The sequence below is a fragment of the Anabrus simplex genome, chromosome 1, assembly GCF_040414725.1.
Source record: "Anabrus simplex isolate iqAnaSimp1 chromosome 1, ASM4041472v1, whole genome shotgun sequence".
In the NCBI taxonomy this organism is placed as follows: Eukaryota; Metazoa; Arthropoda; class Insecta; order Orthoptera; family Tettigoniidae; genus Anabrus; species Anabrus simplex.
In genome coordinates this window covers 492,343,203-492,355,936 of record NC_090265.1, presented here as the reverse complement: position 1 = coordinate 492,355,936, position 12,734 = coordinate 492,343,203, and the positions used below count along the sequence as shown (strand labels likewise).

The window sequence follows — 12,734 nt, the reverse complement described above, 5'->3', positions numbered from 1 at the left end:
GGGAGATCAGGAATCCAGCAGATGCAGCTCTGCTACAGTCCGCACTCAACACCCTCTCGAACTGGTGCCGTACTTGGAAACTTATCCCCAATCCACAAAAATGCAGCCACATGACCATAACACTACTCAAATCTCCTCTACCGACATCATATTACCTACTTGACAAGCTCATCACTGTAGTTACGCCACAGCTTGACTTAGGTGTAATATTCAATACAAAATTATAATTTAAGAACCATGTAGAAACATATACAACCAAGGCTATGAAATTACTAGGCATTCTCTATCACTACACAGAAATTTCTGATCCCATTGCTCTTCGTCACTTCTTCCTCACGATCATTCAACCTCTCTTGAACTACTGCTCTCCAATTTGGACAACAGCCTTCCCCTCCAATATTAAACAGTTAGACTGAGCAGTATCCTTCTTTGCTGCAAATTGTTAGGAACAGAAACCCCAGGCTCAGAAATCTGTATACGCAGCAGGTATTAAGGACAATAAATGTGTCACCGCTGCACATCAGGCGACAGGTAGCTGATGTGAATTTCCTCCATGGGATCATAAATGGGCATCACCGTTCGGAACATCTTGCCTCATTCTTCTCTCTCCGTGTTCCTTCCCGCTCCAGCAGAACAAAAGACTTTCTCCACATTCCCCACACTTAGCACTCAATACTTTAATGATCTTTCCTAATCCACCTCCCAACTCTCTTTAACAATATTAATAGGAGACAAGAGCTTGATATAGCCTCAAGTAAAAGTATATTCGGGAGGGGTGTAAACAGTCTCCTAAGGATAAGTTGATTGTGAAGGGGTTATACCGCCATTTTGACCAACGACGACTTGGCTATGAACATGGAAATTCACGCAGTTTTCGATTTGGACAGTCGTTATTAGTAGGCTGTGTACCTGATCTTGTTATCTTTTGTTATATTTGTTATATTTTATCAGGAAAGTTTACATTTGTTAGTCTGTTGATTGTGCAAGTGAAATTTGCTCAGTGTAGCTGTATCTTGTGCTTTGTGAATAAATAAATAAATTGTTTCATATGGGTCTGGGATAGTGGGAAGTCATGTGCCTGTGTATTTTTGATAGGAAGTCATTTAGATTTTTCCTAGCCTAATGAAACTCTGATTCTTGAAATTGGAAGCACAGTTTTTCCGGATTTATCTTTCAGATTTTGGTGATCTTTGGAATCTTCCTGTCATGAGTTAGGTTAATACTCATATCAATCCTCTTTCAACATTATTCTGTTGCCTCAGGAATTTTAGTCTGGACTAACGTTGGACCCAGTAGTGGCGATTGAGAGGTAGAGGTGATGGGCACAAAAATTTATAGAGAACAAAAGATCTGAGAGCTATAGCGGGGAGAACAATATCAAAATTTTAGAAAAATAGCTACAAAACCCTTAGCTTTTGAGGTGCGGTCACACAGACCGTGAGAAACTTTTTAAGTTTTATTTTATCCCCTTCTCTCTGTAGCTCCGGTCTTTTCTTTCGTCTACCTTCCTAGCGTGTGAACATGAGTCGCTACACAGCTCAGTGTTGCTGTAGCTGTTGACACGTGCGGTTGATTGCGTAGCAAAATTTTTGAGCGGTATCACAGACCGCACCTCAACGGTTACGTTACACATTGTTCATGCGTGCGGGTGGGGGACCTTCTCGATTAACTCGAGTAGGAGAGTGTGCATTTGAAAGCACTGTACAATCTTTGCTTGAGGATATTGAAACCGATTCTGATGAAGATTTCTTTATTATAAAGAGTGAAAATATTTTGGAAAGTAAATTTTCAGTAAGTTGCATCAGTGATGGTGCGGAAGGGGAATAAAAAGAAAATGAGGCTGCAAATAGTGAGGATAACACTTATTTTAGAGCATGCTACAGAAGAAACATATATATATGGTCATGTGAGCATTCGTGAAAAGGAGCAGTACATAAAAGTATAAGAAGTTTTCTTAAGATGTTATATGTGCTTTACATGCTGTGATTTTTGACAAAGTGATATAAGTTAATTGTTTAACTGTCTCACTCTGTCAGTCACATGTATTTGTTCCTAAATATTAGTAGTATAATGATATTTTATAAAGGATCCTTATTCTGAGATGATCAGTAAAAAGATTCTGCCATTCTCTGTTAGGTGAAAGTAAGGATAATAGAGTGCACTTTGATTTTATGAAATATTTGCATTTTTAACCCATATTACATGAATGTAAGAACCAATACAAGCAATTATAAGTTGGTCCTTTGATCAAATCTAAGAAACAGTACAAGCTATTCTAAGTTAGTCGTTTGATCGAATGTAAGAACCAATACAAGCTATTATAATTTAGTCGTTTGATCGAATGTAAGAACCAGTACAAGCAATTATAAGTTAGTCGTTTGATCGAATGTAAGAACCAATACAAGCCATTATAAGTTAGTCGTTTGATTACTGGTGGCTATGTGTAACTAAGATACATCAGCGGTCTCTGAGACCTCACATAACAACGTACGTCTGAGAAATACCACCTCACAAGTTGAGGGTTAATGATCTCTGAGCGAATTTCCATAGAAACGTAAAGGTTGAATCTACTAACTTTAGTGCGGTAATAATAGTACTATACAATTAAACTTTCACCAAAGGAACAATAATAATTACTCATGTACTACAATTAAATAGAAGTACAGCATGATTATACAATTTAATGTCATTATTGACTACACTCGACACTAAAGAGACTACTAGACTGATGAATGCGCACGGCAAGCGGGTGAATCAGGTGAATCGTACCTCAGTGTCCATGACCTTGGTAAAAAAAATGCGTCACTGTACGAATCGGTTAGCCTCAGCGAACAACATTTTATGCATATTTTTGCTAAGTATTTTTCTTTATAATTAAAAATTTAAAGGAAGGAATTAGCTGAAAAACAATAGGGGTTGTGTTGATTGTTATTTTAAATAACTGTTAGGTTCTTTAGCCTGCCAAATCTTTAAAAAAAGTCAGGTGGCTAAAATGGAATAAAAATGTATGTTTCCCCACAAATCGCCGCTACTGCTTGGACTCTAATTGACCACATATGTAAGAAAAGTTGTTTATGGTCTCAAAAATAATTGTGTATCATGTGCCCTAACTACTGATATTAACAGTACAAGAGTAATTGCACTACAACTACCCAACAATTCTTGCACTGGAGTGAATAAACTTCTTCCAACATGGCTCCCTTAGGTACTTTTGTCAATTTTTGTGGGATGTGTAGGTAGCAATTTTGTATTGGCAACTGATAGTTCACTGGAATATTTTAAGTGTATTGTCGGTTAAATAAGATTCTTGCTGGTGTATTATGTATATCCTTACTATTTACCCATAATGTTATGTTGTGTGATCCCCTGTTCTTTCTGTTAAGATTTCTAGTATTCATTCATTCATTCATTCATTCATTCATGTTTTGTCCTGTTATTATGCCCATATCTATGTTACACTTGACATGTGTCGCCAGGTTTGAGAATGGAAGTAGTACCCTTTTGGCCAAGACATGTACAGTACTTACAGTATATACAGTGTTTAGTTATCCATATGGACCACAGGTTCATTGTCTTGATACTTAATATTCACTCAATCATCCCATTTATTTATTTATTTATTTATTTATTTATTTATTTATTTATTTATTTATTTATTTATTTATTTATTCCCACATTAGAGCACCAAAATCACCCTTATACAATAAAATCTTTAAAAAATAAGTACATCAAAAAATAAGTTCATTTTTTAACACTTGATAATTTCTTCTCTTCCCAGAACTTCTTCATTATAGACGATCTTGCAGCCTATTCTGGCGATATAACATAATGCTTACGTTTTGATGTTTTAAGTGATAGTTTTGTATATTTGTTGTTTAGAATCTTCTTCTCTTCTCTATTTTCAATTTGCTCTGTAGTAATTTTCAATTCACCCAAATCCATTCGTATTTCTTTAAACCTAATGTTTTTTGTTTTACTGTTCCAAAAGAAATCAGAAAGCTGTTTCAGGAGTCTAAAATTTGGCAAACAGTTCTATGTGTCCAAAAAATGCAATCCTCAAACATTCCAATGGAAATATATATATCTGTAAGGTGCAGTCAAATGAAACACCCGTTACAATGTCACCATGGAATGGTTTTATTCAAAAGTAATTACCAAAAGCATTAATACATTTATCTCACTGGGAGACAAGACAATTCCAGTTTTGTAGAAAGGGATAGGTCACTGACGGATCCACAACCGCACCCACTCTTGCACTTCGTGGTCCAAATGAAACCAACCTCCACGAATGTCCTTCTTCAGGCCTGCCAAAAATGTGAAAAATCACAGAGTGAAAGATCCGAGCTGTATGGAGGATGTAGAAGTATATCCCAACCAAATCACTGAAATGCAGCCTTTGCCAGATTGGAAGTATGGTGGCTAGCATTATCATGCAACAGGACGACTCCGTTCCATACTCAAGGAGGTCGACAGCAGAGGGCCCCTGCAGTCAAAGAAGAAGGTCATCATGACTTCACTGGAACTTGTCTAAACAGCTTTGGATTTCTTTGGCGGAGGAGAATTGCGATGTTTCCATTGTTGGCTTTGCCGTTTGCTCTCGGGCTTGAAATGGTGGCACCACGTTTCATCCCCTGTGACGATACAGGACAGAAACGCACACTCTTCCTCATGGTACCACTGTAGATGACTCAGACATGACGCCATTCTGTCAATATTTTGTCCCTCCATTAGTTGACGTGGAACCTACTGCATACAAATTTTGCGGAAATGCACATGATCTTTAATAACAGCATGCACGGAGCTGTGCCTAATGCTGACCTGAGCACTAATTTCTTCCTCCGTGATTTGTCAGTTTTCCCAGATAAAGCCATCAGTCCACCCTATCATATCAGCAGTAATAGCTCGATGGGCGTGTCCTGGGCATACATTGTCTTGCAGTGATATCCACCCTTCTCGAAATCTCCTTGCCACTCCTGCATACTCATCTTGGAAATGCAGTGTTCACCATACATACCAGACATGTGTCGAGTTTTGCATATTCCAACACCCTCAGCCGCCAGAAAAGGTACCACACTTCTCTGCTCTTCTTTGCTTTCTTCCATTTCTACAGCTCGACGAACACACTAGACCAGTCTGCACACCAGCAAAGACATAACCCAACAACTGCATGCACCTATGCAATTTTCCCACTACAGCGATGACAGTATCAATACGTAACAACAGTGTTGCCACTTTTTGCACGAAATGTGTGTTATAGCGGGTATTCGGTTTTCATTTGACTGCCCCTTATAGTTGTAATTTATATGGTTTGCAAGGTAGGCAGAAAGTGGCATGTGGCTCGTGAGAATGTTCCTTCATTGTGTTCAAGTAGTTATGAGTAAAATGGAGGAAAGGGATTTTTTTAATTGATATATACTCTTTCTAAAATATTGCTATAGAAGAATCATTATTAAATGGTGATTAAAATGAATTCATAGATTGTTTACATAGTAGCAATAGGTTACATCACTCCAAGTGACGTTAGGTTCATTCATGAACTTATATTTGTCACCATTGATTGTTGTAAAATACCAAATAGGCAGTTAATAATAAGAGATAATATATCTAACTCAGTTTGCATGTACTGTATTGTATTAGTGTTCATGATCTGCGCGAGTACATCTAATTATCTGACCAATAAGTGACTCACTATAGCTATATTTCTTTCTTTATTTTTTACTACTGTTCTCAAATCATAAACAAGAAGCCTTTAAGAAGCCTTTCTTGTAGACAGTCGAGATTCTCTTCTGATGATGCATAGCACAGTTCTCTGCGAAACGTAAAGAATTTCACCTTATTTTCTTGACACGGCATAAGCCCAAATGCCTATATAGTATCATGTCTGTCTATAAGTACGGGCCGTGAAAGCATCAATGGCAACAATACTATTAGCCTTGATTCCAGAGCCTGTTATAGGGGCTGCCTTGTCAAGGCTGTAAAGGCGTGCTTGGTTCATTGGGAAGGATGTGGTTTCATTTTCATTGAAAAACTTAGGAAACTATATTTCCACTTCTGGAGTGGCACGTGGCCCTGAAGTTCATCACTCTACACCAAAATTGAGTACCAGGTTAATTCCTGGGGGCAAAGGAAGCTGGGCGTAGAGCTAACCACTCTATCCCACCTAGTGCCAAAGTTACGATTGGTGGAAGCCTTTACCTTCCACTCCTCCATGGACCTTCATGTCTTTACAGGGATTCTTACCAATGAATCAGTGAACATGTTATTCAGCCTCCCCCAGCGGCTCTTAACATGCGAATGTGGTTTGGCGACCACAGGGCCCTGAACTTGTGCCAGACTCCTAACTTTCATCTATCCTATCCAACCTCCTTTGGTCAATTCTTCTTCTTGTTCTTATTATTATTATTATTATTATTATTATTATTATTATTATTATTATTATTATTATTATTATTCTTTCAAAAAAACCCATTTGGAGGGTATGATGAATCAACTTTGGTTACTTTTCATTGTGTTCGATTTACTTTGCTTCCAAATTTCCTTTGTCCTTCGAGAGTGTCGTTCCTTCTCTTCTTGAGTCCACTTTCTTCTAGTTGTTGGTTTCTTCCACTCCTGAAACGCTGCCTTTTGAACTGATTCTCTGAAAAGTGTTCTGTTTATGACTGTGCCTGTTGTAATTCCAGCATTTTTCATGTCTTTCTCAATTTCAGTGAACCATGTGGGTTTAGATTTGTAACTATTCAGAAGGTTGAAGTTGTACTTGGTTAGTCTGTTGTCATCCATTCTGTAAACGTGTCCAAAAAATCGTAGTCTGCTTTTCCTCATAATGTCAGTTAGGTTTTCAATTTTCAAATATAGCTCTCTGTTTGGTCTTTACCTGTATTCTGCATTATTATTTCATTTAGCTCTCGGTATTTTTTTTTTCAAAATTCTTCTTTCAACATTTCTCTAGTTTTTCAAGATCTCCAGTTCTTGTTAGTTTAAGTGTTTCTGCTGCATATAAATTTTCATGTCTGACTACTGTTTGGTAGTGTCTCAATTTTGTGTTCCAGAATAAGGATTTTCTGTTATATATAAAATTTTTTGTCATGTGAAACATCCATTCCATTTTGTGCACTCTAGTATCTATAGCTGTTTTTTCTTTTGTGTCATTCGTTATCCACTCTCCTAAGTATTTAAAGCAATGTTTTACATATTGTGTTGTCATGAATTGTCATATTTTGCGGGGTATCACTGATGTTTGTCATGAACTTTGATTTTTCAAGTGATATTTGTAGTCCTATTTTAGCTGCTTGTTTTTTTTAATTCTCTGATTTGTTCTTCAGTATTATCCAGTGAGTTAGTTAATTAACGCCATGTCTTCTGCTAAAGCTAGACAATCTACAGTGATTTTATTTGGATTTCTTCCTAGTTGAACACCTTTAGTATTGATGGCCTTCCTTCATTCTCAAACTATCTTCTCTAATGCGCAGTTGAAAAGCAGAGGTGACAAACCATCTCCCTGTCTTACACCTGACTTTATTTCAAAAGGTTTTGAGAGTGCACCCCTAAATTTTACTTTGGATGTTGTGTTTGTTAATGTTGCTTTAATTATTTCAGTTGTTTTATTATCGAGTCCTAATTCCTTTAAAACATCAATTAGTGCATTTCTGTCAATTTCTTAAAATCTACAAAAGTAACTACATATTTCAAGTTCCTCGTTTTCCTCATTTCTATTATGTTCTTCTGTTGGATTTACTGTTGCATGTTTTAAGCAATATTTTGAATCCAAGTGTGCGTTTGCAACAAATGAAAGTTGAAAATAAATTAATCTTCTTAATTAACTTCATAGAATTCGAGAAATAAATATCACTTCATAATTTCCTAAAATCTTTCTAAAATAATTACTTGAAATTCCTAAAGTCTTTCTGGAAATATCACTTGAAATTCCTAAAGTCTCTCTAGAATTAGCACTTCACATTCCTAAAGTCTTTTCAGAAATAGCACTTGAAAAAAGAAAATATAAAGTTACTTTTTCATGAAGTCTAATATTACTTTGTAATTGACTAGTACTCTTCAACACTTTGAAATTATGTGAATGACTTCAAACTGATAATGAAAGTTCATTGAAAATGAAGTAATCACTGTCTTTACAGTTCAAAAAATTTGTTGTTAAATCCCCTCAAATCACCTGAATAGTCTTGATGCTGGAACAGGAGAATGCGGTTCAGCGAACAGCATTTGGAGCTCCGTTGATGTTGTGATGTCCACCATAGCACCACGTACCATTTCCCACGAAGTACCACGTTAATTCCCACGCTCTACCACGTTAATTCCCACGCTCTACCACGTTTAATCTCACGCTGTAATACGTCAATTCCCATGCTGTACCACGTCAGTTCCACGTCGTATCGGATGTCAGGTTTATATGAGGGGTAAACCCTCGGTCAAGATTTCTGATGTCACTTAGTAAATTGTGTTGAAAATTGTGTTGACACGAAAAAGTTCAATTGACTGTTAAATTATGAGTGTCGGAATAGCACAATTTGATTAAGTGAAAATTGTTCAATCGCTAGCAAACAGTACTTAGAATCACAGCTCGAATTACAATCCTATCGTGTATAGTTCAAAATAAGAAGCACAGTTCAGAATAAACATTAGCTAGAAATACAGTTTTAAATAATTATGGCTTTAATTAAAAATAAAAGCACAGTTCGAAGTAGTTATGGCTTCGAAGCACAGTTCAAAATAAACACAGTTCGGAAAATTCTACCTTTAGAACACAGTTCAAGACACAGTTCATCAAATAATTCATCCTATTTACACACGTAAGTAATGTCGCTGTCTTTCAAAAGCTCACTGTATTTGGTTTCAAATAAAACACGAAGGCTAATGATTATCTTGTTATCAAGTGCAAATTCAGTTCACTTATCACACACGTAAAATGTAGTTTGAGTGTTCTTAATCACTCGTTACACAAAAATTAAGGAGATAATATGCGTTATTTCCTTTAAATAGAGTTAATATTTCACTAATTTCTTATAAAATAACCTTAATATTCACTTGGTTATTTTCTATCACTGTTCAAAATAAGTTAAGTTTGAGTTTCAATACAACGTTAGATAAAGTTGTTCACTTTCTATTATGAACACGCTAAGTTCAGAAATCTCACAAACATTATAAGTTCCAAGGTATTACCATTAAAATGTTAGAGTTCATCTTGACACACTGGAATTTTAGAAGTTCCGAAGCACTGTAGAAATTTTTTCAAGTATGACGATTACGCGTGACAAAGTTACCAGGTCCGAGACCTGTACGCGAAGACAGTATGACAACCCGTCATCATTGAGTTGCAATTTGTAACTGCCTGTCCGTCCTTTTATACCGAAAGTCAAGGTCGGCTGCTTGTACCTCGTGGAAAAATGTTATTTCTTCTCAACTCAATATCTCGATAATCCATGAGCCAATTTACGTGAAATTTTAACACGGTAATGTTTAAATAACAAGCTTTGCGATGATGTACTTCATTTTTCTGTATCTTAAATGGTTTAGGAGATATAAAAAAACTTCGAGTACATTCTAGACTATTAGGTCAGGTTCACGTGATGATTGCGTCATCCCGCATGCTTCCAGCCGGTGACGTAGTTATCTCACTCTTCGCTTGCAGCTCAGTGCCGTCCCGTTACCTTGCGTGTTGCACTCAAGTGTTCAAGCCGTCCAGTTGCAAACACTTTGCTAATTAAAAAACTATGTTCCAGGCCTTAGGCATTCCTAGTACAATGTGGAATAACAACTCCATTGGGTGGACAACCAATAACTCCCAAGTACTAGAAAGTATTACAATGCTCAACTATCCTGAAATATTAGGACATGATCATCACCCATTTTTACTGAGGAGCCTGAATGAGGCCGACCCTAAGGCCGCGTGCACACCGAGCGCGCTTCGCATAGTGTGTCGCATGTAGCGTGAAATGCTATGCAAAGCGCAAGGCGTGCTTGCTGTTCACACCGAAAACTCTACGCCATGCTCTCCGCTTAGGTTGGTGCGAGGCGTTTTAGGGTGGTCACAAACTAATGCCGTTATCCAAGTACACTAGAAACAGTTTACTGATGGATAACAGTTACCTAAAATTGAAAATTAGGAAAAAGAATCGAAAGTGGGTTCATGAATTTAATGAAGAACAAATTACTTTCAGAGAATTCCATCGTTTGCACAGAGATGCAAGACTTTATCGCGATAAATTTTATGATTACTTAAGAATGACAAAAAAAAAATAACCTTTGACCTTCCAAACCCTGAAACTGAAATGTGGCGTCAAGTAGCAGAGAAGTATTGAGAGAAATTCAATTTTCCGAATTATCTAGGAGCACCGTGTAACAAAGACGTGGAAATTAAATTTCCGACTAAATCACGCTCTTTATATAATAATTATAAATACTGTAGTATTTTGCAATATTGTTACAATTAGCATACACAATTAATCATCGTAACAAAAGTGGAGTAAATGTGTGACAAATATAATTAATAAACAGAAATATTTACTTCCAAGCCCACTACTAGCCTGCAGAGTGATATTCTTCATGTTACCACCCTCCATTGGCAAAATTATAAACCGATATGACATAGTCTGGGAGATTCTATGACTTTGTCACAAAGTGTCCGGCTACATGGCTAAATGGTTACTGCAATGGCCTTTGGTCACAGGGTCCCGGGTTCGATTCCCGGCAGAGTCGGGAATTGTAATCATAATTAGTAAATTGCATTGGCACGGGGGCTGGGTGTATGTGTGTATTTATAATCATTTCATCCTCATCATAATGCAGGTCATCTACGGGCGTCAATTCAAAAGACCTGCACCTGGCAAGCCGGACTTCTCCTCGGACACTTCCGGTACTAAAATTCATACTCAATTTCATCCTGTCACAATGTTAAGCCCAGTAAAGTGTGACAGTAGAAGTAATATTACTGTATATGTTTACTGTAGGAATGCGATACAACTGTTATAGATACTTAAGTCCACTTATTTTGCAAAACAGTTACATTTTTATAGTTTTTGTGTCTTGGGTTCCATATTTCTTCTCTTTGAAACACTGCATGAATAATTTCTTCTTCCATAGATTCAGAACCAGCTAGGTAACGCTAAGCAATTAACCAGCACTGCGCGTTGTCTGGCGCTTCGCTTAGCTGTAAGATAGGCGTTCAGTGCAGCAGAGCGCGGACGGTGTGAACACCTGGATTACGAACAGAGCACTGGTTATGCTTAGCGTGACGCTTAGCGTTGAGCAACACGCGACACACTATGCGAAGCGCGCTCGGTGTGCACGCGGCCTAAGTGTTATTTTAGGTTTTCATTTTTTTTTTCTGTCTTGTTAAACATTTCATCATTACTCTGTATAGCATAATTATAATGCTGGTTGATTAAAGAACTAATTTTTTTAATAGATGAATTTACTTATTCATTCTAGTAAGAAAGCATCACAAGTATGAAAGAAATTTAAGCTTTAGTAAATTTATGTTTTAGAAGCATGGGGTGCGATGAACAAAAATATTAAATACCTGCATTATATAGGAAAAATAGGGCATAAGTGCTTTAGAATTTCTGGTCCTCTGTTCTCAAATTTCATATTTGATCTTTGTAAAGAAGCAGGTACGTAGTTTGACAGTTTGCCTGAGCTGGTTAGTGAGTGGATGGGTTACTTTTACCCAGTGAAATCTGAATGTGCCAGACTGAGTAATTCAGATGGTATAGCACCGGGCTTCTGAGCATAAGTTAGCAAGTTCAATCTCAGCTCAGTCCGGTGGTATTTGAAGGTGCTTAAATACACCAACCTTGTGTAGAGGTTTACCAGCACATAAAAGAACTCCTGAGGGACAACATTTAGGCTGGCTTTTATAGCAGCAACAGGGAACGTAGTGACATCTAGATTCTTGTATGGTATATATTCTAGACGAACTAATCACCATCAGCAATCAGTTACCTTGATCCTGATAGATGTGCAGATCCCTTTCAATATCACTGTGCACTCTAATGTTTTTTTTTTGTTGTTTTTGTTTTTTGTGTGTGTTTTGCTTTGTTTTGTTAAATCAGTATATCAGAGAACTGGTATAGTTTATTTGATCATCCTTGCATTTCTCTGGCCTACCTGTATATTTTTCCTCTGTGCCCACATCAGTTGGCTTCTTTGAAAAGTGAGTAAGTTGTGCTGTTATCATTCTAGCTTGGAGTTCCTGAGTTGAGTGAAGATGTCCTCTTGCAAGATGATGAGGAAGAGGAAGAAGATGGTGAAGATCGAAGCTGGAGACGATAGCAGTAACATTAATATTACAGCACTTGAACGAATATACAAGTGCTGTAACAAAGTTAGCACAAAACTTGTATGGATAGAAAATGTTGTTAAGTTTTTAAACATGGATATATACATATAAATGTATCTTGATTTCTTGTTTTGTTTGTGGTATTAGGAATACTGTACCACACTGAGAGCATCCTTACTTTTATAATTCCTTCGTCATTCATTTCATCTGTCCAGACACCAATGTCTCATATGGTAACCTGGTTTCTATTTTGCTATGAATGCTGAAAGAAAACCTTGGAACTAATATCAGAGTGAACAGAAACCTTAGATATTCTGTTGGTACCAGTAACGTTTGTTAGCATATTCATTAAATAATCAAAACGGCAACATTTGGACATCTACTATGGATTTAAGTGTTCAGTAAACAAAACATACCATACTTCCATACTTGGCTGATTTTC

General features: G+C 37.0%; 1 protein-coding gene across 2 annotated transcripts in view; it reads left to right on the top strand.

Moving 5' to 3' along the window:
* swm (Zinc finger protein swm) overlaps nt 1-12,383 on the top strand; it is a 503,429-nt gene extending 491,046 nt beyond the window's left edge. For both annotated transcript variants that reach the window (XM_067135328.2, XM_067135327.2), the window contains one exon: nt 12,196-12,383. In XM_067135328.2, coding sequence (XP_066991429.2) covers nt 12,196-12,285 — 90 coding nt within the window. In that variant the 3' untranslated portion in view covers nt 12,286-12,383. The remainder of the gene's footprint in view (nt 1-12,195) is intronic.
* The last annotated feature ends 351 nt before the right edge of the window (nt 12,384-12,734 follow it).